This window comes from Hesperophylax consimilis, chromosome 19 (genome assembly GCF_061612785.1).
Source record: "Hesperophylax consimilis isolate HC1 chromosome 19, BYU_Hcon_1.0, whole genome shotgun sequence".
Classification (NCBI taxonomy): domain Eukaryota; kingdom Metazoa; phylum Arthropoda; class Insecta; order Trichoptera; family Limnephilidae; genus Hesperophylax; species Hesperophylax consimilis.
Genome location: NC_142854.1, coordinates 4,576,420 through 4,604,220, shown reverse-complemented (window position 1 = coordinate 4,604,220; position 27,801 = coordinate 4,576,420). Strand labels below are relative to the sequence as shown.

Below are 27,801 nucleotides of genomic sequence, written 5' to 3'. Positions count from 1 at the left end.
TGATATTTTGCCGGTAAATTTTCCGTCTGTTTTCAAATTGATCTATGGCAAAATGGACGCCGCCTCTATGGTTGTGTGCGCTTGTCAACTTTGAAGATTTTCAAATAAATACATCGAAAAGTGACAGGGAGACGCTGCGAATTCCTCGTTCGTCTTCAATATTTTTCAATAGCGCTACCGGGCAAAGTTTTAGTTTGAGTTATGGAGGCTGACAATGAGTTCAGGTTGAGTTTGCTGGAAGGGGGATCTCACAGCCCGCCACCAGCGGCCGACGAATCTGGAGATGCCTCCGCCGATTCTGTGCACACTAACGGCGTGTCTTGTGAGTTATTACATACACAAATACATAACAATCATAACAATATAACATAACAATACGTATTAATGATAGAACTCCTCTCATTACGACTTTTAAATTTGGCCTACTTTTCGGTCAAATCTATGAAATTCAATCGTAATATTATTATTATTTTAATTTCATGTTTCGGAAGTTTTGTAGGTAGCCTAACGCACTCATTTTTACTTATTACAATAAATAGATATCAGTCCTCATATCAATCTATTCGTATAAATACCAAAAACAAGTTTGTTGTTTTATCTTCCCTTGTCCCACTTGTTTTTTGTATTACTTTATGGAAGATAATATCCCATGCTCCTAGCTAACATTTACATATGCTATTAGGTGCTTTACTCAGCGTTGATATTTTAAAAATTAATGTTAAATTGTATACTGAGGATTTTATAATCAGTATACTCAGGAATATTATGAGTTAGACAATTATCAGGATTCGTATCTGATAGCCACTTGATGAACTTTCTTAAGCCAAGCTTATAAAGCAACTAAAATACCGGCCCTAAGCCCTGGTGAATTACCACCATTCGGAATCTTGTTTGAAATGCCAAGTCGTGTTTAATAACCAGTTCTAATAAGCAACTCCTTCTACTTCCACTAAAACCCACTCCCTTCAGTCTCACAATTGTGGATGCTGTAGTTCCACTGGCTTTAGACAGTTGGAAGCAGTTGTAACTTGTGTGGCAATCACATAAACATTAAAAATATAAACACTTATTAAGTTGAGTTTCCCTGACTTCTTGTAGCCTTTTCGCTGGGCAGTGAGGCAGTGGCCGCCCCTGAGAGCAGTGGCGGTGAACCAATGGAGCTGGAGGACCCCACGCCGGACCCTGGCTCCTACATTGGGGACAACTGCCTCTCCACACCCGTAAGTAACCAATCATAACTAGTAACTTAGTAATAGCTTCATCCAGACAAAGAAATGCAAAATAAAGTATACAAAATCATTTGTAACTTGATTATTATATAAGTTCCTAATTATTGATAGTCTTCATGATTTAGGGATAAGACTCTTGACTACGGACCCGGAGGTTGTGGGTTCAAATCCCAGCGTGCGGAAGTAAATTTTATTGATATTAATCTTTTTAATGCGACTTTTTCAATGCAATATATCCCACCATACGACATGTTTTCACACAGTCATGATAATTAGATCATTTCTATAATGTGGTTTTTGTGATGAATCACCTTAGAAGTGCAATGTGAGTATTGGACCATCATGGGTCAGGAGGAATCAACATACACAGAGTGCTGTAAGACCCTGCGCAGAAAAGTTCTACAATGGACTGCGCTACAGACCTTTACTATACTTTAGCAAACTTTACTTTTCTGCACTCGGTTTATGTCAATTCCTTGGGATGATGGTCTTAGTTAAACTTCATGGATCACAAATTTTTTATTTTTTTTTTATTTATTTATTTAACGCCCAGAGGGCTTTTACATGGTTGGTAGTATAATTTTAATTTGACAAATACTTTCAAACATAAAAAATAAGAATAAAATTACATTTGATAAAAGCTATGTAACAAGTTATACAAACACAAGAAACAAAAACAGAAAATTACAGCTAATTGTTGGTTTACATGATGTGTTTAGGAGTATTGTTGAAATAAATGTTTTAAATGATCCACAAAACTTGCCAAGTTGGTATTGAATATGTCTACATCACCCAAGTAATGATTTCCCATGGTGTGAAGTCGTTGTATCGGAGAGTGGGCAATGTAGTTACGCTTATGTGTGCTGCTGTAGAATATTGTATTTTGTCGTGTTGTTACTGTGGGTGTATGTATTTTTATAAGTTGCAGGAGTTCACAACAGTCGAATTTAGAGTTAAGTATTTTGAATAAGAACGTTAAATCGTTTATTTTACGTCTATCATCTAATGTATGTATTTTTAGAGTATTTAATAAGAAATTGTATTTTAAGTCTTCGACAGGGATATTTAATTTAAAATTTATAAAACGTAGAAATTTTTTTTGTATTCGCTCGATGTTGTTAATGTGAATTGTATAAGATGGAGACCAAACTACTGAGTTATATTCAATTAGACTTCTTACTAGAGATACGTATAATAGTTTAATGGCTTGCAAAGAATTAAAGTTTTTAGTTGTTCTTAATACGAAGCCTAGTGTTTTCATACCTTTGTTCTCAATTTGATGGATATGATTGGTGAAACTTAGTTTTTCGTCCAAAATAATTCCAAGATCTCTCATTTCCGTGACTCTTTCTAAAGCTATGTTATTGATGGAATATTCGAATAAAACAGGATTTTTGTTTCTGAAGAAAGTCAAGGTTTTGCACTTTACTACATTTAAAAATAAATTATTTTGAACGCACCAATCTCTAAACTTACTAATATTTGACTGTAGTATATGGCAATGATTTATATCAGTTATTTTCTTGTATAGTTTGACGTCATCTGCAAAGAGCAATACCTCGACATCGTTGAAGCAATTGGTTATATCATTGATGAAAATGAGGAACAAAACCGGGCCAAGGTGACTACCTTGCGGTAGGCCACTGGTAGCCCGGAAAGCTTTCGACATCCAAGATTTTATTTTAACGAACAGTTTACGATTTGACAAATAGCTACTAAACCATTTTAGCATGTTATCCCTTATTCCTAGAGCAAATAGTTTTTGGATTAGTAGTTTATGGGATACTTTGTCGAATGCCTTCGAAAAGTCTGTATATATACAGTCGACTTGTTTATTTTCTGCAAATGATTGTATAATGAAGTTTTGAAATACCGTTAAGTTAGTTGCGGTGGATCTTCCTTTGATAAAACCGTGCTGTTTTTGATTAATTAATTTTATTAATTTGGGATAGATTTCATCAAGGACCAATGATTCAAAAAGCTTTGGCAGTACTGACTGTATACAAATGGGGCGATAATTAGCTATGTCAGTATCGTCTCCTTTTTTGTAGATCGGTGTAATGAAGCTAGATTTCCAGCGGTCTGGAAAATGTCCAAGGGACAAGAGACGGTTAAATAGTAATGTAAGTGGTTTAGATAATGTATTAGAGCATGTTTTGAGGAATATTATTAATGCAACAGCTATGTAGATAAGACAACACTGCAGGAAGGAGGAAACGTAGAAGTCGGCTAACAGTTCCACAGCTGAGCTGATGAACATAAAGGTAGAGTTCCGAGCACAGCGACAGTAGCGGCAGTGTCACCACGATTGTCGGTATTGTGCACTATATAAATGTATGGGAGCATATTAAAAGCGACCCGTTCTTATTTGACAAATAAATGCAATGCCAACTGTGTACAGAAATATTCCTCCCATGAACCTAAAAACCTGTCTCTTGTATATTCCAGGCAAACACTGAGAGCAATTCTCCACAGCCCGACTCGGAAGGGATGGAAGATGGAGAAGGGGAAGCGGGAGGTGAGCTGGAGCCCGGGGAGATGGCCGACGCATCGCCCGACCAGTCCGTATCCTCAAACACACCCGCAGACGGTAAACTTATTTATTGTTTTTACTTTATTTTGTTCATATGAGATCACATGAGATCAATAAAGCAAGGAGTGTTTTCCGAAAACAGAGTTCCTTGGCGGTCTATCCTCTCCTTGAATATTTGTTGGGTAACAGCGTGATTGTTAGTTAAGTTTATTTTGTAGCACTCCATTTTTAATAATAAACATTTTTATATGTGTCCTTATGCATAATTTTAAAAAACATTTTTTTTATAACAAAGTTCTGCTAAATTGTTGGCTATTAAAGTGTAAATTTTCCTTCTTATACATAATGTATAATGTATACTAATAAATCTAAACAGAATTAGTGGTTAAGACGCCAGTCCTGGGAAGACAAGAGATCGTGGGTTCAATTCCTAGTTGTGACTGTTATCTTTTTCTGTGTCTTGTTATGTTTCATGTTTCGTTTAGATCTAGTATTATCTTCTTCTTCGATGCTTTATTATATTGTTTAAATTTAACTAAACATCATTAACTCTTTAAACGCATGACATCTGTGAAGATTTTACTAATAATATAGATTACAGGATTCCGACTTTATCAATGCCAAAACCGCAACCAAACTGTTGAGACTTCAACGTATGGGGCACGGCCGCTTGCAAACCAACCAAATACTGTGACGTCTGCGTACAACGCGTTAAATAGGGGCCATTGGTTATCCGAATTAAATTTAGGATAGTTATTATTGGGGCTTCAGCACGGGTAAAACACCCAGTGAAGCCCACATTATCAAATAATCTTTTAAAATATGTAAATTTATTATATCTATTAAACATAATATAATTTATGATTTTTAATTAAACTCGGTTTAAACATATCATTTAAGAGTGGCGAATGAATTATATTTACTCTTTTGTTAATTTATTTAATAAATATTAGAATCTCGTTTTAGTTCATATTTTGTGTTTTCAGAGCTCAGTCTCTCCAAGGGAGATTTGCCCCTCATAGCTGATGTGGCCAGCAGTGACGATGTCTCTCCGGCCGACGTATCTAGTGGTTCTATGGACATCTTGCAGACAGCTGGAATCAGGTACGTAAGTTATTACAGTCGGTGGCTGAGTTAACATTGCGTTTGGGTCCCACCCAGGCGTTGTGTGTTCAATTCCTCGGCTAGCCAAGTACTCCATCACAACACAAGCAACATTTTCCGCTTATTGTGGTGGTAGTAGCAGATTTTCAAATATTGTCAGGTTATTCGTAACCCGGGAATGTTTGTCTTTCTTTAAAAGTATTACATGAAAGAATGACACACTAGTATCGAATAACACAATTAACATCACCAAAATGGTGAATGACAGTTATTACATGAATGAATGACACACGAGTATCGATTAACATCCAACATCACCAAAATGACAACACAAATTAATGAAACGATAGTGACAAATAACACCGAATATTGATAAAATTCATCAATGAATGATAGAAATCACATGAATGAGACAGAAATGATTGAATGACACCGTAATTCCAAATGAATGAATGATTCAATGTATCCCAAATGAATAAATGGCCTCAATGACAATAATAATATTAATTAAAAATTAATAAAATACTTCGTTTTAACCACTTTTATTGTTTATTACCAACATGTTTCATGAGCAACGCTCACTTCTTCAGGGTTTTTGATAAAACTAATTATAAATAATAGACATAAACAATGGTGTCAATAGATAAAAAATAGACATAGACAATGGTGTCATTAAAAAATAATAGACAAAAACAATGACAACAATGAAAAGATAAAACGGATAGGGGAAAGAGAGGCAATATGGAACAATTTACAAAGGGAATAAGTTTAATATTGGGTCATTTAAAAATAATTTTTGATTGTTAATAATATTCAATTTTGCGTTCACACTCTTTCTAATCTCTAAAATTTCTAGTTTATCTAACTGGATGCCATTGACATTACAATGTATTAATTCTATTCCAGTATTGAAGTTAAAAGTATGACTAGTTTCCAACAAATGGTTGGCAAACTCCGAGAAACTGTTATTATTTAAAGATTTCATATGTTCTTTAATTCTTATTTCAAAGTTTCTCGAAGTTTTTCCTATACAGTAGAACCTCGTTAATTCGAAATCCAGCGGACATCAAAAATCAATTTTCGAATTAACGAATTTCCACGTAATTCGAAATTTTATGAAAAGAAAAAAAAAATAAAATACGCCGAAAATCGATTTTCTCGGCCGCCTCTTCAAATCCGGGTGGTATTTTAGTTGTAAATTCGTATTAATACCAATTATTTCTTTATTTTCGCGGTCGATTACCGTAGCGGCCGGCCCTGTAAATTCAGATATTCGCAATAAATTCGTAAAAAATGCTATATATTTACGCGTAAATCGAGATTTTGCTGCCGATTTCGGTCGCGCCCTACCCTTTAAATTGAGATATTCGTAAAAATACGATATATTTCCGCGTAAATCGAGATTTCGCGGTAATTTTCTGTCGCGGCCGGCCCTTTATTTCAAATATCTGAATTTGAATTCGTAAAAATACGATATATTTCCGCGTAAATCGAGATTTCGCGGTATTTTTCTGTCGCGGCCAGCCCTTTATTTCAAATATCTGAATTTGAATTCGTATAAATACGATATATTTCCGCGTAAATCGAGATTTCGCGATAATTTTCTGTCGCGGCCGGCCCTTTATTTCAAATATCTGAATTTGAATTCGTAAAAATACGATATATTTCCGCGTAAAACGAGGATTCGCGGCCGTATTCCGTCGCGGCCGGCTCTTCAAATTCAGATATTCGAAATAAATTCATAAAAATGTTATATATTTACGCGTAAATCGAGATTTCGCTGCCGATTTCGGTCGCGGCCTACCCTTTAAATTGAGATATTCGTAAAAATACGATGTATTTCCGCGTAAATCGAGATTTCGCGGTAATTTTCTGTCGCGGCCGGCACTTTATTTCAAATATCTGAATTTGAATTCGTAAAAATACGTTATATTTCCGCGTAAATCGAAAATGCGCGGCCGATTTCCGTCGCGGCCGACCCTTTAAATTCAGATATTTGATGTAAATTCGTAAAAATATGATATATTTCCGCGTAAATCGAATTTTATCGGCAGTTTTTCGTCGCAGCCGGCCTTTTAAGTTCAGATATTTGAAGTAAATTCGTAAAAATATGTCATATTTCGGCATGGATCGAAATTTTTCGGCCGATTTCCGTCGCGCCGTATTTTTTCAACGCGGATATTCGAAGTAAAGTTAGTAAAAATACGATATATTTACGCGTAAATCGAAATTACGCGGCCGAGTTTCGTCGCGGCCGACCCTTTAAATGCAGATATTTGGCGTAAACTCGTAAAACTACGACATATATCCGCGTAAAATGTATTTTCTCGGCCCTTCAAACTCGGATATTCGAAATAAATTTGAAAAAAATACGACATTCCAGTGTAAATCGATTCAGATTTACAAAATAATAATACTAATTAGGACGATGTATAACCACGTAAAAATACATTTTTCGGCGTTTTACCGCCACGGCTGAATTTTAGATTCAGATTTACGAAATATTATGATTTATTTTCGCAAAAATCAAATTTTTTCGAATTACACGAACAAATTTTCGTTCGGGGACAAAAATAAATTTCGAATTACGAATTAACGAATTTCGAATTAAAAAAAATTTTGTATGAAAAAATTTTTCAGCCGAAATTTTTTTTGCGAAAATTTCGAATTACGCGTTTTTTCGAATTATCGGGGTTCGAATTAACGGGGTTCTACTGTATAAAAGAAACCACAATCATTACACTTCAATTTATAAATTCCAGATTTTTTCATTTTTGAATCTCTGTCTTTATTATTTAATATGTAATTTTTAAGTTTATTATTTGCATAAAATACAGGAAGAATTTCATTCGGTACATTTTTTGTTAAGGAATTAGAAATTTTATTATTAAAATACATAATTTTCCTCCATTTATTCTTTTTCTCGTCCTTTTGTACAGGATAGATGTATGATTTAAGAAATTTATTCTTATATTTTTTATTAAGAATGTTTTCAATTAAATTGGTGTTATATCCATTATTGGTTGCAATTTGTTTAATGATATTGAGTTCCTTTGAAAAATTGTTAAGAGATAGGGGTACATTAACTAGTCTATGAATCATAGAATGGAAAGCAGACATTTTTTGAGAAAATGGATGATTTGAGGTGTTATGGATTACAATGTCTGTGTATGTATTTTTACGAAAAATATTAAATTCAAATTTGTTATTAATTATTGAAATATTTAAATCCAAAAAATTTATACTCAAATTTTGGCAAATCTCTACGGTAAATTTTATGTTTTTATGGAGTTTGTTTAAGAAATTAAGAAAAATATTAAGTTGTCTCAATGTACCTGTCCACACACAAAATACATCATCCACGTATCTCTTCCAACAATGTATGTATTTTAATAATAACGCACCGCTGTTAAAAATCTTGTTTTCTAAATTATTTATAAATATATCCGCGACCAAAGGGCTGGTACTAGCACCCATTGCCAAACCATCTTTTTGTTTGAAAATATTGTCATTGAATTGAAAATAGTTTTGTTTTAAAACAATATTAAATAATAAATTTAAATCCTGAGATAAGTCATTTGATAAAATTGACGAAAATAAAAGTTCTTTAATAATAGGTTTACATTCTTCAATTGGAATACTTGGAAATAGATTAACAATGTCAAATGATACTAAAATTGCTTTGTCAGGGATTTCCAAAGATTTTAAGTGTTCAATCAAATCAAATGAATTTTTAATAGTGTATTTAGGATGAAAAATATGTGAATCCATAATAATTCTATTAATTGTTGAAGATATTTTATTGTTAGGTGCGTTACAGTTTGAGACCACTGGTCTTATTGGTTGATCTTTTTTATGTATTTTTAATAAACTATACAATTTAGGGACTTGTGGATTTTTTACAGTTAGTCTCCTATTTTTAATTAAATTAACAATCATATCACTTTTACAATCTTTTAGAGCATCCCTAATCTGCTCTTGACATTTATTAACTGGGTTAATTTTTAACTTTTCAAATTTATCACCTTGTAAAAAATCCATTGTCTTTTCCACATAATCTTCGGAGTTTGCCAACCATTTGTTGGAAACTAGTCATACTTTTAACTTCAATACTGGAATAGAATTAATACATTGTAATGTCAATGGCATCCAGTTAGATAAACTAGAAATTTTAGAGATTAGAAAGAGTGTGAACGCAAAATTGAATATTATTAACAATCAAAAATTATTTTTAAATGACCCAATATTAAACTTATTCCCTTTGTAAATTGTTCCATATTGCCTCTCTTTCCCCTATCCGTTTTATCTTTTCATTGTTGTCATTGTTTTTGTCTATTATTTTTTAATGACACCATTGTCTATGTCTATTTTTTATCTATTGACACCATTGTTTATGTCTATTATTTATAATTAGTTTTATCAAAAACCCTGAAGAAGTGAGCGTTGCTCATGAAACATGTTGGTAATAAACAATAAAAGTGGTTAAAACGAAGTATTTTATTAATTTTTAATTAAAATGGTGCCACAAAATAAGTTTGCTGAGTTAGAAGAAATAATAATATTAAATAAATAATTAATTATTTATATAGCACTTTTCATGAACTATCCGACCTACAGCAATTTATCTAAATTACAGGGCAGAGAAAACATTAAATTAAAATTGAATTATAATATACATAATTCAAATCATTAAACATACTAATTTCGATTGTCTGTGATGTGTGTTAGTCATTCCTGCATGTATTCGGGCTCAATAAACTCAAATTTGCTTTGAATTTAATTTATTTCCAAAATTGGAACTGATTGTGTGAAGAATAATTATTCAGCCACCTATTATATAAAAGAAAATTATTTTATTTGTCTAAATTGGAATTATATTGTCCTGTGCTTTTTCATAAGTTTTGCAGTGATTTGTTAAAAAACCACTAATTCTAGAGGTACGTTATCGATTGAGCTTATTTTGTGTTTTGCTTGGCAGCTCCAGCACCTTGGACAACTGCAGCTCGGCAATTTCCAGTTCTGCACAGCCGGAACCCGAGGAGTTGCTCTGCTCCAGCACGGCGCCCGTCTCTAGCCAGCACCTCCTCATCGCACCGCTCAACACGTCAGTATAACCGCGTACTTACAACCACTTATTGATCGCTCAATACTGAAGAAGTGTGATCTTTTTCCATTTTAAGTAATTTGCCAATTTATTGTCTAAGACTTTTCGACTCTAGGCCCCAGATTACGAGGCCTGAGATATGGAGATTTCAATGGAGATTTCAATGTAAATTGAATAGATTAACAAAATAATAAATATAATTTGTACGCCACTAAATATAAATTTAGTTAAATTATAAATCATAATATAAGTTAGTATAATTATTCGGAGGAAAACCTGCTACTCCCAAATTTAATTTGAAACACCAATGATGACCAACTATTTATTCATATTGCTTATGTATGGGCACAAACAAATAATTTGTGTTAATATTTTAAAGAATTGCAAAAAGTTTTTTTTATTTTTTATATTACTCCACACAGGAGGCCCTGAAGAAGATAATTTCCCTCAGGGCCTATGTCATCTTTGGGGATGCTGTGTGGAGGGTATTTATGTGGAGAGGAAGGAGTGAACATGGGTCTTGAAGAGTCCCATGTTGTAGGAGGGAGGAAACACAGAGGCCAGCAGTTCGTTCCACAGCCGAGCTGTTGAACTTAAGAACGAATCGTAGAAGCGACCCGTTCTCATGTGACAAATGTCAACCGTGTACAAATGTTGGGCGCGCGTTTGGCGTGTATCCCGACTACGCACCGGTGCCGAAGGGATCAATGACGCTAGTTCCTCAGAGCATCTTCCATTGTAATACCGATAGAACAAGGACAGCATACCTACCTGACGCCTGTGCTCTAAAGATTGCATTAAAGTGTATACATATGTATAAAATAATGAAATTAACACCATCTATGTACGCATAGATTATAACGTACGTTACGTTTACCCTAAACTCGTATGCGGACGTCCGCATGGCTGTGCCCCATATGCGGAAGTCACATAGTTGGGTTGCAAAGTTTTTAAAAAAGAAATGTCATTGAGGTTGATAATTCCTTGGAGAAATTGTACAACTACTTAATATTTCATGGCTTGTAATTAAGTACTTACTTACAAATCTTATGATTTCAGAGATATTTTGATTTTGATTTTATTAATAAAATTAGAAACATACATTTTCGGATGCGAGATCTATGTACTGTTGAACCCTGGTGAACTTTATTAAAGGGACTGGGTTGTTATTAAAGGATTGAGGTAAAATGGGAGATATCGCAATGGGCCTATGGCCTAAGTGCTCACGGGAACTACGTGTAAACCGTCTCCATTTTTTATAAAAAAATAAAAAAGTGTACAATGTGCGTGCCGCTAAAAGTCAGAAAAGAGTCCCGGTACGATCAAGGGAGTTATATGATGTGGTAGCTCTATATCCCCCATCCATGAAAAAGGTTCCCGTTTTTACCTGAAGGGCGTGCTTTTGAAGATAAAAGGGCTGGAAGTTTCGCCCTCTAGAAATTTCTAGAACAGTCCAGAACATTCGAGATCATTCCACAACATCCCGGAACATTCTGGAATGTTCGGGAATAGTCTGGAACGTTCGGGAATATCCCAGATCATAATGAACAAAAAAAAGGGATTACAGGCTGTTTCCTGATAAACTTTTAGTAAATTCGTAATCGTGACAATACATTGGGATCTCTAAATAGTATATAACAAAGTCACTATCCTCATCTGTCTGTTTGTGCGCTTAGTTCTTCTAAACTATGCAACGAAGTAAGATAGGGTTTTCACTATCATTTAGAGAATTTCTTCCGGAAGGTTTAAATATATAATGCATGGATATAATATTTACAGAAAGTAAAGAAAAGTGGAGCAACACCGGGTACACGTCAGCTAGTTAATAATAATTTGACAGTGAAGTTTTTGTGAAAAAAATCAACTCTATTGTTATTTGCTTTTTATTTTAAATTCCAGTGCTGCCGACACATCAGCTCTTTCCCAGACCAGTCAGCCTCTGCCGAGCCTGACCTACGGACAGCAGATGGTGACCAATTCAACCCACACAGCCGTCTCCTCCAGTAACATCTCCTGTAAGTAGTGCTGTACGGTAGAACCTCGTTAATTCCAGTGCTGCCGACACATCAGCTCTTTCCCAGACCAGTCAGCCTCTGCCGAGCCTGACCTACGGACAGCAGATGGTGACCAATTCAACCCACACAGCCGTCTCCTCCAGTAACATCTCCTGTAAGTAGTGCTGTACGGTAGAACCTCGTTAATTCCAGTGCTGCCGACACATCAGCTCTTTCCCAGACCAGTCAGCCTCTGCCGAGCCTGACCTACGGACAGCAGATGGTGACCAATTCAACCCACACAGCCGTCTCCTCCAGTAACATCTCCTGTAAGTAGTGCTGTACGGTAGAACCTCGTTAATTCCAGTGCTGCCGACACATCAGCTCTTTCCCAGACCAGTCAGCCTCTGCCGAGCCTGACCTACGGACAGCAGATGGTGACCAATTCAACCCACACAGCCGTCTCCTCCAGTAACATCTCCTGTAAGTAGTGCTGTACGGTAGAACCTCGTTAATTCCAGTGCTGCCGACACATCAGCTCTTTCCCAGACCAGTCAGCCTCTGCCGAGCCTGACCTACGGACAGCAGATGGTGACCAATTCAACCCACACAGCCGTCTCCTCCAGTAACATCTCCTGTAAGTAGTGCTGTACGGTAGAACCTCGTTAATTCCAGTGCTGCCGACACATCAGCTCTTTCCCAGACCAGTCAGCCTCTGCCGAGCCTGACCTACGGACAGCAGATGGTGACCAATTCAACCCACACAGCCGTCTCCTCCAGTAACATCTCCTGTAAGTAGTGCTGTACGGTAGAACCTCGTTAATTCCAGTGCTGCCGACACATCAGCTCTTTCCCAGACCAGTCAGCCTCTGCCGAGCCTGACCTACGGACAGCAGATGGTGACCAATTCAACCCACACAGCCGTCTCCTCCAGTAACATCTCCTGTAAGTAGTGCTGTACGGTAGAACCTCGTTAATTCCAGTGCTGCCGACACATCAGCTCTTTCCCAGACCAGTCAGCCTCTGCCGAGCCTGACCTACGGACAGCAGATGGTGACCAATTCAACCCACACAGCCGTCTCCTCCAGTAACATCTCCTGTAAGTAGTGCTGTACGGTAGAACCTCGTTAATTCCAGTGCTGCCGACACATCAGCTCTTTCCCAGACCAGTCAGCCTCTGCCGAGCCTGACCTACGGACAGCAGATGGTGACCAATTCAACCCACACAGCCGTCTCCTCCAGTAACATCTCCTGTAAGTAGTGCTGTACGGTAGAACCTCGTTAATTCCAGTGCTGCCGACACATCAGCTCTTTCTCAGACCAGTCAGCCTCTGCCGAGCCTGACCTACGGACAGCAGATGGTGACCAATTCAACCCACACAGCCGTCTCCTCCAGTAACATCTCCTGTAAGTAGTGCTGTACGGTAGAACCTCGTTAATTCCAGTGCTGCCGACACATCAGCTCTTTCCCAGACCAGTCAGCCTCTGCCGAGCCTGACCTACGGACAGCAGATGGTGACCGATTCAACCCACACAGCCGTCTCCTCCAGTAACATCTCCTGTAAGTAGTGCTGTACGGTAGAACCTCGTTAATTCCAGTGCTGCCGACACATCAGCTCTTTCCCAGACCAGTCAGCCTCTGCCGAGCCTGACCTACGGACAGCAGATGGTGACCAATTCAACCCACACAGCCGTCTCCTCCAGTAACATCTCCTGTAAGTAGTGCTGTACGGTAGAACCTCGTTAATTCCAGTGCTGCCGACACATCAGCTCTTTCCCAGACCAGTCAGCCTCTGCCGAGCCTGACCTACGGACAGCAGATGGTGACCAATTCAACCCACACAGCCGTCTCCTCCAGTAACATCTCCTGTAAGTAGTGCTGTACGGTAGAACCTCGTTAATTCCAGTGCTGCCGACACATCAGCTCTTTCCCAGACCAGTCAGCCTCTGCCGAGCCTGACCTACGGACAGCAGATGGTGACCAATTCAACCCACACAGCCGTCTCCTCCAGTAACATCTCCTGTAAGTAGTGCTGTACGGTAGAACCTCGTTAATTCCAGTGCTGCCGACACATCAGCTCTTTCCCAGACCAGTCAGCCTCTGCCGAGCCTGACCTACGGACAGCAGATGGTGACCAATTCAACCCACACAGCCGTCTCCTCCAGTAACATCTCCTGTAAGTAGTGCTGTACGGTAGAACCTCGTTAATTCCAGTGCTGCCGACACATCAGCTCTTTCCCAGACCAGTCAGCCTCTGCCGAGCCTGACCTACGGACAGCAGATGGTGACCAATTCAACCCACACAGCCGTCTCCTCCAGTAACATCTCCTGTAAGTAGTGCTGTACGGTAGAACCTCGTTAATTCCAGTGCTGCCGACACATCAGCTCTTTCCCAGACCAGTCAGCCTCTGCCGAGCCTGACCTACGGACAGCAGATGGTGACCGATTCAACCCACACAGCCGTCTCCTCCAGTAACATCTCCTGTAAGTAGTGCTGTACGGTAGAACCTCGTTAATTCCAGTGCTGCCGACACATCAGCTCTTTCCCAGACCAGTCAGCCTCTGCCGAGCCTGACCTACGGACAGCAGATGGTGACCAATTCAACCCACACAGCCGTCTCCTCCAGTAACATCTCCTGTAAGTAGTGCTGTACGGTAGAACCTCGTTAATTCCAGTGCTGCCGACACATCAGCTCTTTCCCAGACCAGTCAGCCTCTGCCGAGCCTGACCTACGGACAGCAGATGGTGACCGATTCAACCCACACAGCCGTCTCCTCCAGTAACATCTCCTGTAAGTAGTGCTGTACGGTAGAACCTCGTTAATTCCAGTGCTGCCGACACATCAGCTCTTTCCCAGACCAGTCAGCCTCTGCCGAGCCTGACCTACGGACAGCAGATGGTGACCAATTCAACCCACACAGCCGTCTCCTCCAGTAACATCTCCTGTAAGTAGTGCTGTACGGTAGAACCTCGTTAATTCCAGTGCTGCCGACACATCAGCTCTTTCCCAGACCAGTCAGCCTCTGCCGAGCCTGACCTACGGACAGCAGATGGTGACCAATTCAACCCACACAGCCGTCTCCTCCAGTAACATCTCCTGTAAGTAGTGCTGTACGGTAGAACCTCGTTAATTCCAGTGCTGCCGACACATCAGCTCTTTCCCAGACCAGTCAGCCTCTGCCGAGCCTGACCTACGGACAGCAGATGGTGACCAATTCAACCCACACAGCCGTCTCCTCCAGTAACATCTCCTGTAAGTAGTGCTGTACGGTAGAACCTCGTTAATTCCAGTGCTGCCGACACATCAGCTCTTTCCCAGACCAGTCAGCCTCTGCCGAGCCTGACCTACGGACAGCAGATGGTGACCAATTCAACCCACACAGCCGTCTCCTCCAGTAACATCTCCTGTAAGTAGTGCTGTACGGTAGAACCTCGTTAATTCCAGTGCTGCCGACACATCAGCTCTTTCCCAGACCAGTCAGCCTCTGCCGAGCCTGACCTACGGACAGCAGATGGTGACCAATTCAACCCACACAGCCGTCTCCTCCAGTAACATCTCCTGTAAGTAGTGCTGTACGGTAGAACCTCGTTAATTCCAGTGCTGCCGACACATCAGCTCTTTCCCAGACCAGTCAGCCTCTGCCGAGCCTGACCTACGGACAGCAGATGGTGACCAATTCAACCCACACAGCCGTCTCCTCCAGTAACATCTCCTGTAAGTAGTGCTGTACGGTAGAACCTCGTTAATTCCAGTGCTGCCGACACATCAGCTCTTTCCCAGACCAGTCAGCCTCTGCCGAGCCTGACCTACGGACAGCAGATGGTGACCAATTCAACCCACACAGCCGTCTCCTCCAGTAACATCTCCTGTAAGTAGTGCTGTACGGTAGAACCTCGTTAATTCCAGTGCTGCCGACACATCAGCTCTTTCCCAGACCAGTCAGCCTCTGCCGAGCCTGACCTACGGACAGCAGATGGTGACCAATTCAACCCACACAGCCGTCTCCTCCAGTAACATCTCCTGTAAGTAGTGCTGTACGGTAGAACCTCGTTAATTCCAGTGCTGCCGACACATCAGCTCTTTCCCAGACCAGTCAGCCTCTGCCGAGCCTGACCTACGGACAGCAGATGGTGACCAATTCAACCCACACAGCCGTCTCCTCCAGTAACATCTCCTGTAAGTAGTGCTGTACGGTAGAACCTCGTTAATTCCAGTGCTGCCGACACATCAGCTCTTTCCCAGACCAGTCAGCCTCTGCCGAGCCTGACCTACGGACAGCAGATGGTGACCAATTCAACCCACACAGCCGTCTCCTCCAGTAACATCTCCTGTAAGTAGTGCTGTACGGTAGAACCTCGTTAATTCCAGTGCTGCCGACACATCAGCTCTTTCCCAGACCAGTCAGCCTCTGCCGAGCCTGACCTACGGACAGCAGATGGTGACCAATTCAACCCACACAGCCGTCTCCTCCAGTAACATCTCCTGTAAGTAGTGCTGTACGGTAGAACCTCGTTAATTCCAGTGCTGCCGACACATCAGCTCTTTCCCAGACCAGTCAGCCTCTGCCGAGCCTGACCTACGGACAGCAGATGGTGACCAATTCAACCCACACAGCCGTCTCCTCCAGTAACATCTCCTGTAAGTAGTGCTGTACGGTAGAACCTCGTTAATTCCAGTGCTGCCGACACATCAGCTCTTTCCCAGACCAGTCAGCCTCTGCCGAGCCTGACCTACGGACAGCAGATGGTGACCGATTCAACCCACACAGCCGTCTCCTCCAGTAACATCTCCTGTAAGTAGTGCTGTACGGTAGAACCTCGTTAATTCCAGTGCTGCCGACACATCAGCTCTTTCCCAGACCAGTCAGCCTCTGCCGAGCCTGACCTACGGACAGCAGATGGTGACCAATTCAACCCACACAGCCGTCTCCTCCAGTAACATCTCCTGTAAGTAGTGCTGTACGGTAGAACCTCGTTAATTCCAGTGCTGCCGACACATCAGCTCTTTCCCAGACCAGTCAGCCTCTGCCGAGCCTGACCTACGGACAGCAGATGGTGACCGATTCAACCCACACAGCCGTCTCCTCCAGTAACATCTCCTGTAAGTAGTGCTGTACGGTAGAACCTCGTTAATTCCAGTGCTGCCGACACATCAGCTCTTTCCCAGACCAGTCAGCCTCTGCCGAGCCTGACCTACGGACAGCAGATGGTGACCAATTCAACCCACACAGCCGTCTCCTCCAGTAACATCTCCTGTAAGTAGTGCTGTACGGTAGAACCTCGTTAATTCCAGTGCTGCCGACACATCAGCTCTTTCCCAGACCAGTCAGCCTCTGCCGAGCCTGACCTACGGACAGCAGATGGTGACCAATTCAACCCACACAGCCGTCTCCTCCAGTAACATCTCCTGTAAGTAGTGCTGTACGGTAGAACCTCGTTAATTCCAGTGCTGCCGACACATCAGCTCTTTCCCAGACCAGTCAGCCTCTGCCGAGCCTGACCTACGGACAGCAGATGGTGACCAATTCAACCCACACAGCCGTCTCCTCCAGTAACATCTCCTGTAAGTAGTGCTGTACGGTAGAACCTCGTTAATTCCAGTGCTGCCGACACATCAGCTCTTTCCCAGATCAGTCAGCCTCTGCCGAGCCTGACCTACGGACAGCAGATGGTGACCAATTCAACCCACACAGCCGTCTCCTCCAGTAACATCTCCTGTAAGTAGTGCTGTACGGTAGAACCTCGTTAATTCCAGTGCTGCCGACACATCAGCTCTTTCCCAGACCAGTCAGCCTCTGCCGAGCCTGACCTACGGACAGCAGATGGTGACCAATTCAACCCACACAGCCGTCTCCTCCAGTAACATCTCCTGTAAGTAGTGCTGTACGGTAGAACCTCGTTAATTCCAGTGCTGCCGACACATCAGCTCTTTCCCAGATCAGTCAGCCTCTGCCGAGCCTGACCTACGGACAGCAGATGGTGACCAATTCAACCCACACAGCCGTCTCCTCCAGTAACATCTCCTGTAAGTAGTGCTGTACGGTAGAACCTCGTTAATTCCAGTGCTGCCGACACATCAGCTCTTTCCCAGACCAGTCAGCCTCTGCCGAGCCTGACCTACGGACAGCAGATGGTGACCAATTCAACCCACACAGCCGTCTCCTCCAGTAACATCTCCTGTAAGTAGTGCTGTACGGTAGAACCTCGTTAATTCCAGTGCTGCCGACACATCAGCTCTTTCCCAGATCAGTCAGCCTCTGCCGAGCCTGACCTACGGACAGCAGATGGTGACCAATTCAACCCACACAGCCGTCTCCTCCAGTAACATCTCCTGTAAGTAGTGCTGTACGGTAGAACCTCGTTAATTCCAGTGCTGCCGACACATCAGCTCTTTCCCAGACCAGTCAGCCTCTGCCGAGCCTGACCTACGGACAGCAGATGGTGACCAATTCAACCCACACAGCCGTCTCCTCCAGTAACATCTCCTGTAAGTAGTGCTGTACGGTAGAACCTCGTTAATTCCAAATCCACGGGACATCAAATTTCGAACTGACGAATTCCCACGTAATTCGAAATTTTAGGATTAAAAGTAATTAAAAAAGACGCTGAAAATCGAGTTTCTCAATCGCCCCTTCAAATCCGGGCAGTATCTTAGGAGTAATTTCGTATTAATACGAATTATTCCTTTATTTTCGCAGCCGATAACCGTCACGGCTAGCCCATTTAAATTCAGATATTTAAAATAAATTCATAAAAATGCGATAATTAAAAATAAATCGAGATTTACGCGTAAATCGAGATTTCACGGCCGATTTCGGTCATGGCCCTCCCTTTAAATTAAGATATTTTTGCAAAAATACTATATATTTCCAGGTAAATCGAGATTTCACGGCCGATTTCCGTCGCGGCCGGCCCTTTATTTCGAATATCTTAATGTAAATTTGTAAAAATACGTCATATTTCTGCATGATTCGAAATTTTTCCGCCAATTTCTATCGCGCCGGATCTTTTGTCTTAGATATTCGAAATAAATTTAGTTAGTATACGATATAGTTCAGAAGGTTCAGCTCGGTAGAACTTCTAATTGGATCTATAAATCATACTGATCCCTCAATATAAATATTTTAAAAATCTTTCGTAATCCTGGATGTATTTAAAATGACTGAATTTTGCATTTTTATGTATAAATTCTTTGACAGATCTAATACGCCTAAATTTTGGATGAGAGAGCTAGGTATAAATGCCAGTAGGTAGCTGAAATAACAAATGGTAATATTTTTATAGTCTGAGAATGCCAAATTCTTTTAATTTCATTTCCTAAATTATAAAATTTAATTTTATAATATATTATTATTTAATTGTGTCCCCTATGCATGAATACTTGCATCTTCGAATTAAATAGTTTAACAAAATTTTTTATTAATAATTTTATTCATTCCTCAACATTTAGCAAATTTTCCAATCATCATTGTTGATGCAACGTCTTCAATTGTGTTGTATGTTTACTTGCAGTATTGAACCAGCAAGTGTCGTCCACATGCTCGGAGCTGGGCGGGAGCGAGGATAGCTGCGTGTCCTCGTCGGTGGGCAGCAATGGGGCTGCTGGGGAGGCCACCGACGCCCTGGCTACCCTGGCCAGTGCTGCGCTCAACAGGCAGCATTCACAGGTAGGCCATGACGTCTAGAAAAAATTGTGTATCTTTTGTTTTCACCCAGACCACAAACTTTTTTTCGATTTTATGTTTTTTTTTTTTTACAAGTCTTTTGTTGGTTCCAGGAGATGAGAGTGGAGAAAGACGAAGAGCCCTGGTTTACGGTAGGCATTGTGAAAGGCACCACCTTCACCGTGCAGAACTACATCTCCGACCCTAATCTGGATCTGTCGGGCCTGACCATAGACAGCCTGCCCGACCTGTCCAGCCTGGCCACCCTGCCGCTGGAGCCCGGCACCGGCTACAAGTTCAGGGTGTCCGCCATCAACTCCTGCGGCCGGGGGGACTTTGGGGAGGTCAGTACAATATTATAGTACAATAAACCAGGTTGGTGTTTTAAACCGTATTCATGCAATGACTCAGGATGGTGAAATAAACCATACTCATGCAATGTCCAAGGTTGGTGTAATAAACCACACTCATGCAATGTCCAAGGTTGGTGTAATAAACCACACTCATGCAATGTCCAAGGTTGGTGTAATAAACCACACTCATGCAATGTCCTAAATGGAAGTTATATTTTTGTAAACCAGTCAAATCGCTGTATTTTTTAATTTATGTTCTTGCTATTTTTAATTTTTTAATGTAATTTTATTTTTATTATTTCTTTCTTATGTTTCAAAACTGTCATTAAGATTGTACCACCCACATGTAAAAGCCCTCTGGGCGTTAAATAAATAAATAAATGTCCCAGGTTGGTGTAATAAACCAAACTCATGCAATGTCCAAGGTTGGTGTAATAAACCACACTCATGCAATGTCCAAGGTTGGTGTAATAAACCACGCTCATGCAATAACCCTGGTTTGTGAAATAAACCATTTGACTGCCTCCGCAGTCCAAGGGTTAAGTCTTTCGACTAGCAAGTCGAGGGTCGCGGCTTCAAATCCCATAGTCTCACTGGCTCCAGACGGTCTGGGCTCTTGTGTACATGTAATAAACTATGTTCATATACATAATTAACAACATTGGTGTTATAATTACCACAGTGCTATTGTGATTTTAAACAACATTAAGATTCTGAATGGTTGTCTCTCTTGGAAGACGATAGCTTTGAAGTTTAGATTAAATAGTCACTATGAAAATGATTACCTCTTCTAATGTATTGTTTCTCCTTAGGAATCAGCCTTTAAGACTTGCGTGCCGGGCTATCCGGGGGCCCCGTCTGACATAAAGATCTGCAAGTCCGCCGAAGGCGCCCACCTGAGCTGGGAGCCCCCACAGGCCTCCCCCGAGGGCATCTTCGAGTACTCCGTCTACCTCGCCGTGAGGCCTACCAACCCCGTCAAGGTACTGCTGCATTCATCTCAGACTCTTATACAATATATTAGTCAAGTCTCATCTTTTTCCTCTTATTCTATTCAGATCGGGAACTCATCCCCTTGACAAGAGGTCCCTCTCTACTAATTAAGCAGCCGTTCATTGTAATTCCGGGCTAAGTTGGGGAAAGTAACATCTCTAGTCTTTCCCATGAATGTCGCGCACAAGACACAATTTTAAAAAAAGAGTTAACTCATCTCTTCAGAATGTCTTATCCATAAATAAATTTCATACGTGTCCCATTAACCATTTGAGCGATAGTGTATTTAAAAAAAATATGCCTTGAGCGTTAGACATTATCACCTGGCATTCGGTTTTTGGATTCCGACGCGCTCATTCAAAAAATCACACATCTGAATATTGATACCGAAACATATTATAAACAAATAACTGTGGTTTAATTTTATTTTATTTTAGTAATTTGTACATTTAAGTTTACAAATTACTAATTAATTTGTTACATATAAAAATATACTGTATTTTTTCTTTCTTGATGTGGCTCCTACACAACATCTTGAACTTTCCAATTGGGGCAGACAGTATTTCATCCCTTTATATAGTATACTATTCTGAGTATTTGCCTTGGCCCGTTTTGGTAGCCTGATTTCATTGCACGTCCTTGTTTTATGTTTGTGTATGTCCTTGTTGTATACAATTTTATTTGAAAAATATTTGGGTAGCAAAGCCAATGAATCCACCGTTTATCCTGTATTCTAGGTTTTGTTATATGATTGCATGAATTCTATATGTTAGTTACCCAAATCGTCATACCTTGTACTTATTTGGAGCAAAATTGAATATTACTATTTCTTTTCAGGGTACCTACCCTGATATATATTAGCAAACTAACTTTTGTGTATCATATTAATAACATTATCAATAAGGCTCTTAAGCAGAGGCGGCTCTAGGGATCCAATCGTGGTAGGTTATTTGAAAAAAATGTGTGACTAATCTTTATTTGATATTGTGAAAAATGCCCATTTATTATTATCTATATCAATTTGTTATAGTATTTAGAGTCCGCGTATTATGTTAATATAGTAAATTGGAAATAAATACACAATCTATGTACTTACAGCAAATTATTTTTAAGATATTAAGTTTTAATGTAGTTGTGTACAACATTAAAGTAAATAAGAGTTTGATTCTATTTGACAATGATCTTTTACATTTTTTGTTTTGTTTCATTCTTCAGCGTCATTCTAAATCGTTAACAACATAAATAATTATTCCAAACCTTTCCCGAACTATCCAATTGAAAAACAATCGTTGTTCCACACACTACAAGCGTTTGAAATGAAAAACCGACTTTGTTTATGTCACCATCTCTGTAAAACATATAATATTCATCGTGTTGTCTCCCTCACGGTCATGACCTAAGCGTCCCTAAGCTTTTTTCGTTACCTAATTTTTACTTCGACAAAAAATATAGTGCCATCTCGTTTATTCTATGGCGCGCATAGGGACAGAAGATACCAAAGTGGACATTCTTTAAATTGACCCAGCGAATCGTGTGGACTTGTGAATGAAAGCTTCTATTAGAGACAACAGATGTCACTGCTAGTCACTGGCCGCCGCCGCGCCGCTCGCAGCTCTGCCATTTCGCGTTACATTTTAAATAAATTAATAATAATTAATAATAATGCCAGTTGTGTTGATGCACATAATTGATTATTATTGTTGTTTTATAATTTTGGGGGGTCAAACACCAATTGACCTAAGGGAAGAACCGCCACTGCTCTTAAGACTCTTGGATTTGTTTTGAGAATTTCAAAAGACTTCAATAATTTAGGCACATTTATCATGTTGTACAAAACCCTTGTTAGATGCCAACTAGAGTATAACTCTACATTATGGTCTCCCTTTTACAATATTCATTCCGATAATATTGAAAAGATTCAACATAAGTTCTTGAAGTATATAAACTATAAATTGCATATTCCTGTAGAAAACATTGATTATAACTATTTACTAGATAAATTGTCCTTATTAAAACTTTCTGAAAGAAGAATAAACACAGATTTAATAGTACTACATAAAATACTTCATTACAAAATTGACTGTCCTGAGTTACTCCAATTAATCAGTATCCACATACCCAAAAGATCTTGCCGAAATTTACTACCCTTTTATTTTTACAACACAAGGACACTGTCTTATCAAAATTCCCCAATTCCAAGACTTCACAGTCTCGGAAATAAATACTCTGATCTGGGAGATATATTTCATCTTAAAAATAATCAATATAAATATTGTTTATTTCAATTCTTTTATAGATCGAGACACAAATAGACATCTATAATTTCCGCAATATATATATTTTTATTTTTATTTTGAATATCTATTTATGTGAGACTTCTTATCATTTTTACTAATGTATCTTATTTTATTATATGCTTTTGTTGTAACATTTAATATTTTTTTTCTTTTTTCGTTGTATTATGTTTCCTTTATTGTTTTAATTTTGTAGAATCTATAATAACTGTGATACTCTACTATTAAACTTTGTGGTGTGTAAAAGCCCATTAGGGCGTGTAATAATAATAATAAATAATAAATATATGGAAGTGACGCATGAAACTGACAAAGAAAGAATGAAAGTAGATTGAATGCTGTTGAAATGAGATCCCTGAGGCGAATGTGTGGTAAAACCATGTATGATCGTGTGAGGAATGTGGAGATCCGCAAAGAGTGCAAAGGCGTAATGAGTAAGTTTAAGAAAGGGACGCTTAGATGGTTTGGATATGTAGAGCGAATGAGCGAAGAAAGGAGGGTGAGGAGTATATATGATGCAAATGCGAATGGCAGCAGAAGTCGGGGACGCCCGAGGAAGACATGGCACGATCAAGTGAATCAGATACTCGATTCGGGCCATGTCAAGAGTCAGAACATTAGAAGAGTATGTATGAGACGATGTTTGAATGTGAATGAGGCAAGGAGTGTGTGCCAAGACCGAGTTGTTTGGCGGTCCGTCCTCTCTGCCTACCCCTGCGGAGAAATGGCGTGATGGTTAGTTAGTTAGTTAGTTACTATTTCTGTACGTTTTCTAAGGTCTACTGGAAATGTCTATTGTCTCAGACATTAAATATCTTAACTCACACATATTAGCTTATTTTGGGAAATTCAAAATAAATTTATTTTAATTCATAAAACTCACCTGCCTACAACTACCCAAATATGGTTAGCTATCGCTCATGGGCATTAGCGGTGCTACCCAAATTTGGGTAGCGATCGCTTGAGTGGTTATGACTTTATGCGGACGAAACTAGGGAATTTTGTAAAAAAATTATTTTGTTTTAAACTGCTATTATCTCTGAAACATATTTGAATAAATTTTTTACGGAGATGGAGATAAGCATTAAATTCTCTCTTAACATAAGCTACCTGCTTTGATTTATGCAAGAAAAAATCATCACCAAAATTTTGCTAAATAATTGCCCAAATATTTAAATGTATTGTGATCATTTTCTATAGAACTTAATTTGCCACATTATACGATAAAACCATAACCAATAAGGGGTTTGCAAGTAGGAGACTATTCTTCTTGTGTATGGTGGGGGGATCAGAGGGGATCATCTAGGTTAGTGAATGGATGCTTTAAAAACAAAATTATTTAAAAAATCTTTCCATTCATAAATCTTAACTTCTTTTCAATATTTTATAGTAAGCCCTATTCTAAGTAATTGTTTGGTTTTGGTTGCCTCCTTATTGTACCTTTTTAAAATGTCTGCTCAGAAGATTCCACAGACATATGAATATTAATAGACTAGAAATTAAGGATGAGGGGTAAAATCAACTGTTGAAGAACGAAGAGGGTAAAGCTGACTGATTCGTCAATAAATCAATCTGATAGTATATAGGCATCTCGCCTTATAATATCACCATTTAGTTCTTAAAAGTAAAATCTGCTTTTGAATGAATAGACATTTTTACATGGAAGCGCAAATTACTCGCCACGTTATGAACAAATTTGCGAAGTCCAAATTCGGCAAAATAAATTTCTTCTATTTTCAGAGTCGAATATTTCGTTCATGTATTTAGTTACACTTTTATAAATGTTCATAATTTACTTCCCAGCAACCAACCAGCTTTGTGTTTCACGTCCAGACGCATCTCAATGTGATAGTATATGTTTCTACAACTGATCCATATTATACGATGTGAATATGCTTAAAATAAAGTAAAATAATGCTTATATATGGAATGTAATACGACAATTGGGTTTATTCTCTTTTTCACATCTATTTTTACAAATTTTCATAGTACAAGTCAACATTTTGCCGTGTTATTTCGTAAAATGCTTCGACCATAGCTCGACGCTAGTTCGAACACGAATGATGACGTCACATTCTCAAGATTATTAATATTCATATGTCTATGGAAGATTCTCATTTCTGAGCACAAACTGCCTCCTGTTTTATTTTATGTTTTAGTTTTAATATTCTTGTTTTATCCTGTCCTGCTGTTATTGTTATTCTAAGTTTTGTCATCACTTTGTATAAACAGTGTATTTAGTGTTAATATTAGATCTGTATTGGGTAAGGCACACTGTAGGAATAATTTTAAGAACATGACCACCGCTGAATTACCGTTTTTAAGTTATTTATTATTATTATTATCACACACCACACATTGCCGACTCTTTAAGGCCCCACCTGTGCATCATATGGGCACAGCGCCTGTGGTGGGACCTTATCCTATTGATGGCAGACCAGAATTTACGAGGCAGTGAGAATCCAGGCTGTCTCTCAGTGGAATATATTATTATAATGTTATAGTAATGTGTTCTACTTGCAGTATTTAAATAAAGCACTTAATTAACAAATGAATATATATTTTTTTAGCAGGAAACGGCAGCAAAATCGCAGCTGACGTTTGTGCGCGTATACTGCGGCAAGGCGACCACATGCGTGGTGGCGCAGACCTCGCTGACCAACGCGCACGTAGACTCCTCCACCAAGCCGGCCATCATCTTCCGCATCGCCGCCCGCAACGAGAAGGGTTACGGGCCCGCCACGCAAGTCAGGTGGCTGCAAGGTCAGTACCAACACAACCTCAAATGACAGCTACCAATGCTTTCTTTCAGTATAATTATACAGTGAAATCATTTGAATGTTCCTATTGAAATAATCTATTCACTAAATAATGCACGAAAACAATGAACGCGGGAAATATGTTAAATGTTTAGTATTCTGAAAATAGATACACATTTCACTTATTAAAAGTGTTTAAATAAAAATGCCACGATTCCTAAACGCTTGGCTACATACGACAATTTCTTTCTTTGACAATTCTTAATCCTTCCTGAAGAGATTTCTCTTGTTTACTGAATGGTTCATTTTGAAGGTTGAAACGCTCAAAAAGAAAGATAACCGCACCGCTGTGAATAACGACGTGTATTTGAATAACGACAACCGCCGCCATCTGCATTGTGTAATAGTACTATAACTCCAAGTTTAAAACGATTAATGCCATAAAACAATCCATAGAGGAATGTTTGTTGTTGTTTTTGCCAGTTTTGTAAGAAATTAATTCAGGGCTGGAAGAAATACACGACACAAAACGATTATTCGAAGAACGATCAATTGAGATTTCACTGTATCACTGTGATAGCTATTTCGTAAGATAATCTCTATTCATTAGCCGAGTTGAAAAATAATTATATGAAATGCCCTCGAAAAAATACTCCGAAAATTATTAAAAACACATCTGTTTCTGTTATTTAACATACTATAGCTATGATAATTTCACAGTGTTTCTTTAAATGCTACTTAACTCAGATGTCGAGAATTTAAGCTCATTTGAAAAAAATTGTGTTTTATTAAATTTTTTCACAACAGTCGTTTGCGCCTAATCGCCTATTCATTATCATTCGCATTTAAATATCTCCCTTTGAAATCATCTTCTTCTTCTTTTTGAACGGAGCCTTATAATACTAATGAGTTTATTCGTTATTGCAGAAAACAAAGCTTCGGGTGTGAAGAGGATACTGTCGTCAGACGGGAGACCGCCGGGTGCTCCGCCTTCCAAGCAGCAGAAACCTCTCATGCATTAACACACCCATCATCCATCCTTATAAAGATTCTTATTATAAACCAATTCCTTTTTACATTTAATATTCTCCATCGATACTGATCAAATAATCCCTGCAAGTGTGACCTATACCCGTAAGACTGGCCAATGAAGTTATCTACTAGACCCCTGACACACCAGCCTCGATTTTATGTTTAGAACCTTCAAAAATGCTCCTAGCATACTAAAATAAATTTTATTCACTTGATATCGAAATAATGTATCTTACCTAGTGTTCTAGCTTGTCTTTTCGTCACTTCCAAACATTGATTTTTTATTTATGAAAAACTATGTGAAAGTACTGTATTTATTTACAGGAAACCCTCGTATGACTTATTTTTATTGTAAAGCACGCTTATCTAGATGGAGAGTGTTTTTTTATTTCTTCGTTATATTAAATATTTTTATAACATTAGAAGAAACAAAAAAACATTTCTCTGAATAGAAGTAGCTATCTTTGTATTACAAACTACATTGTATAGATATATACACGAGTTTTATAAATATATAAACACGGTACAACTTATAAAAACATCACTTTGCAAAAAACAAGTTATTACAAATATATCAGCCGACGCATGGCGGGCCTCTCGGCATTTTAGCTGGCACCCCGAGGGTGAAGAAAAATATTCGTTATTTGAAAATGTTCAATCAATCTCACCAGAAGTAAGGAAGAATTGACCCTACTTCGAGCTCACGGACAAGCCTAAAACTCACTTCTATTAGTTTATAT

The 27,801-nt window shown here is 39.2% G+C and overlaps 1 protein-coding gene across 1 annotated transcript; it reads left to right on the top strand.

Annotated features, from left to right (window-relative positions):
- Positions 1–52: 52 nt before the first annotated feature.
- LOC149414690 (uncharacterized) lies at positions 53–27,801 on the top strand. Its single transcript, XM_089643372.1, has 12 exons — positions 53–322; positions 1,099–1,220; positions 3,678–3,819; positions 4,749–4,866; positions 9,845–9,970; positions 11,870–11,989; positions 18,338–18,453; positions 19,479–19,633; positions 19,747–19,974; positions 20,796–20,966; positions 25,841–26,033; positions 26,957–27,801. Exons 1-12 carry the CDS (start codon positions 202–204, stop codon positions 27,049–27,051), a joined length of 1,707 nt encoding a protein of 568 aa, XP_089499498.1. The 5' UTR covers positions 53–201; the 3' UTR covers positions 27,052–27,801.

What these genes read in the sequence shown, in the direction of transcription:
- LOC149414690 (XM_089643372.1), top strand. Translation starts at nt 202, where the DNA reads ATGGAGGCTGACAATGAGTTCAGGTTGAGTTTGCTGGAAGGGGGATCT. An exon ending in TCCAGTAACATCTCCTGTAA is followed by an intron (nt 11,990 to 18,337) that starts GTAGTGCTGTAC and finishes CGTTAATTCCAG; the next exon opens with TGCTGCCGACACATCAGCTC. An exon ending in GCCGGGGGGACTTTGGGGAG is followed by an intron (nt 19,975 to 20,795) that starts GTCAGTACAATA and finishes GTTTCTCCTTAG; the next exon opens with GAATCAGCCTTTAAGACTTG.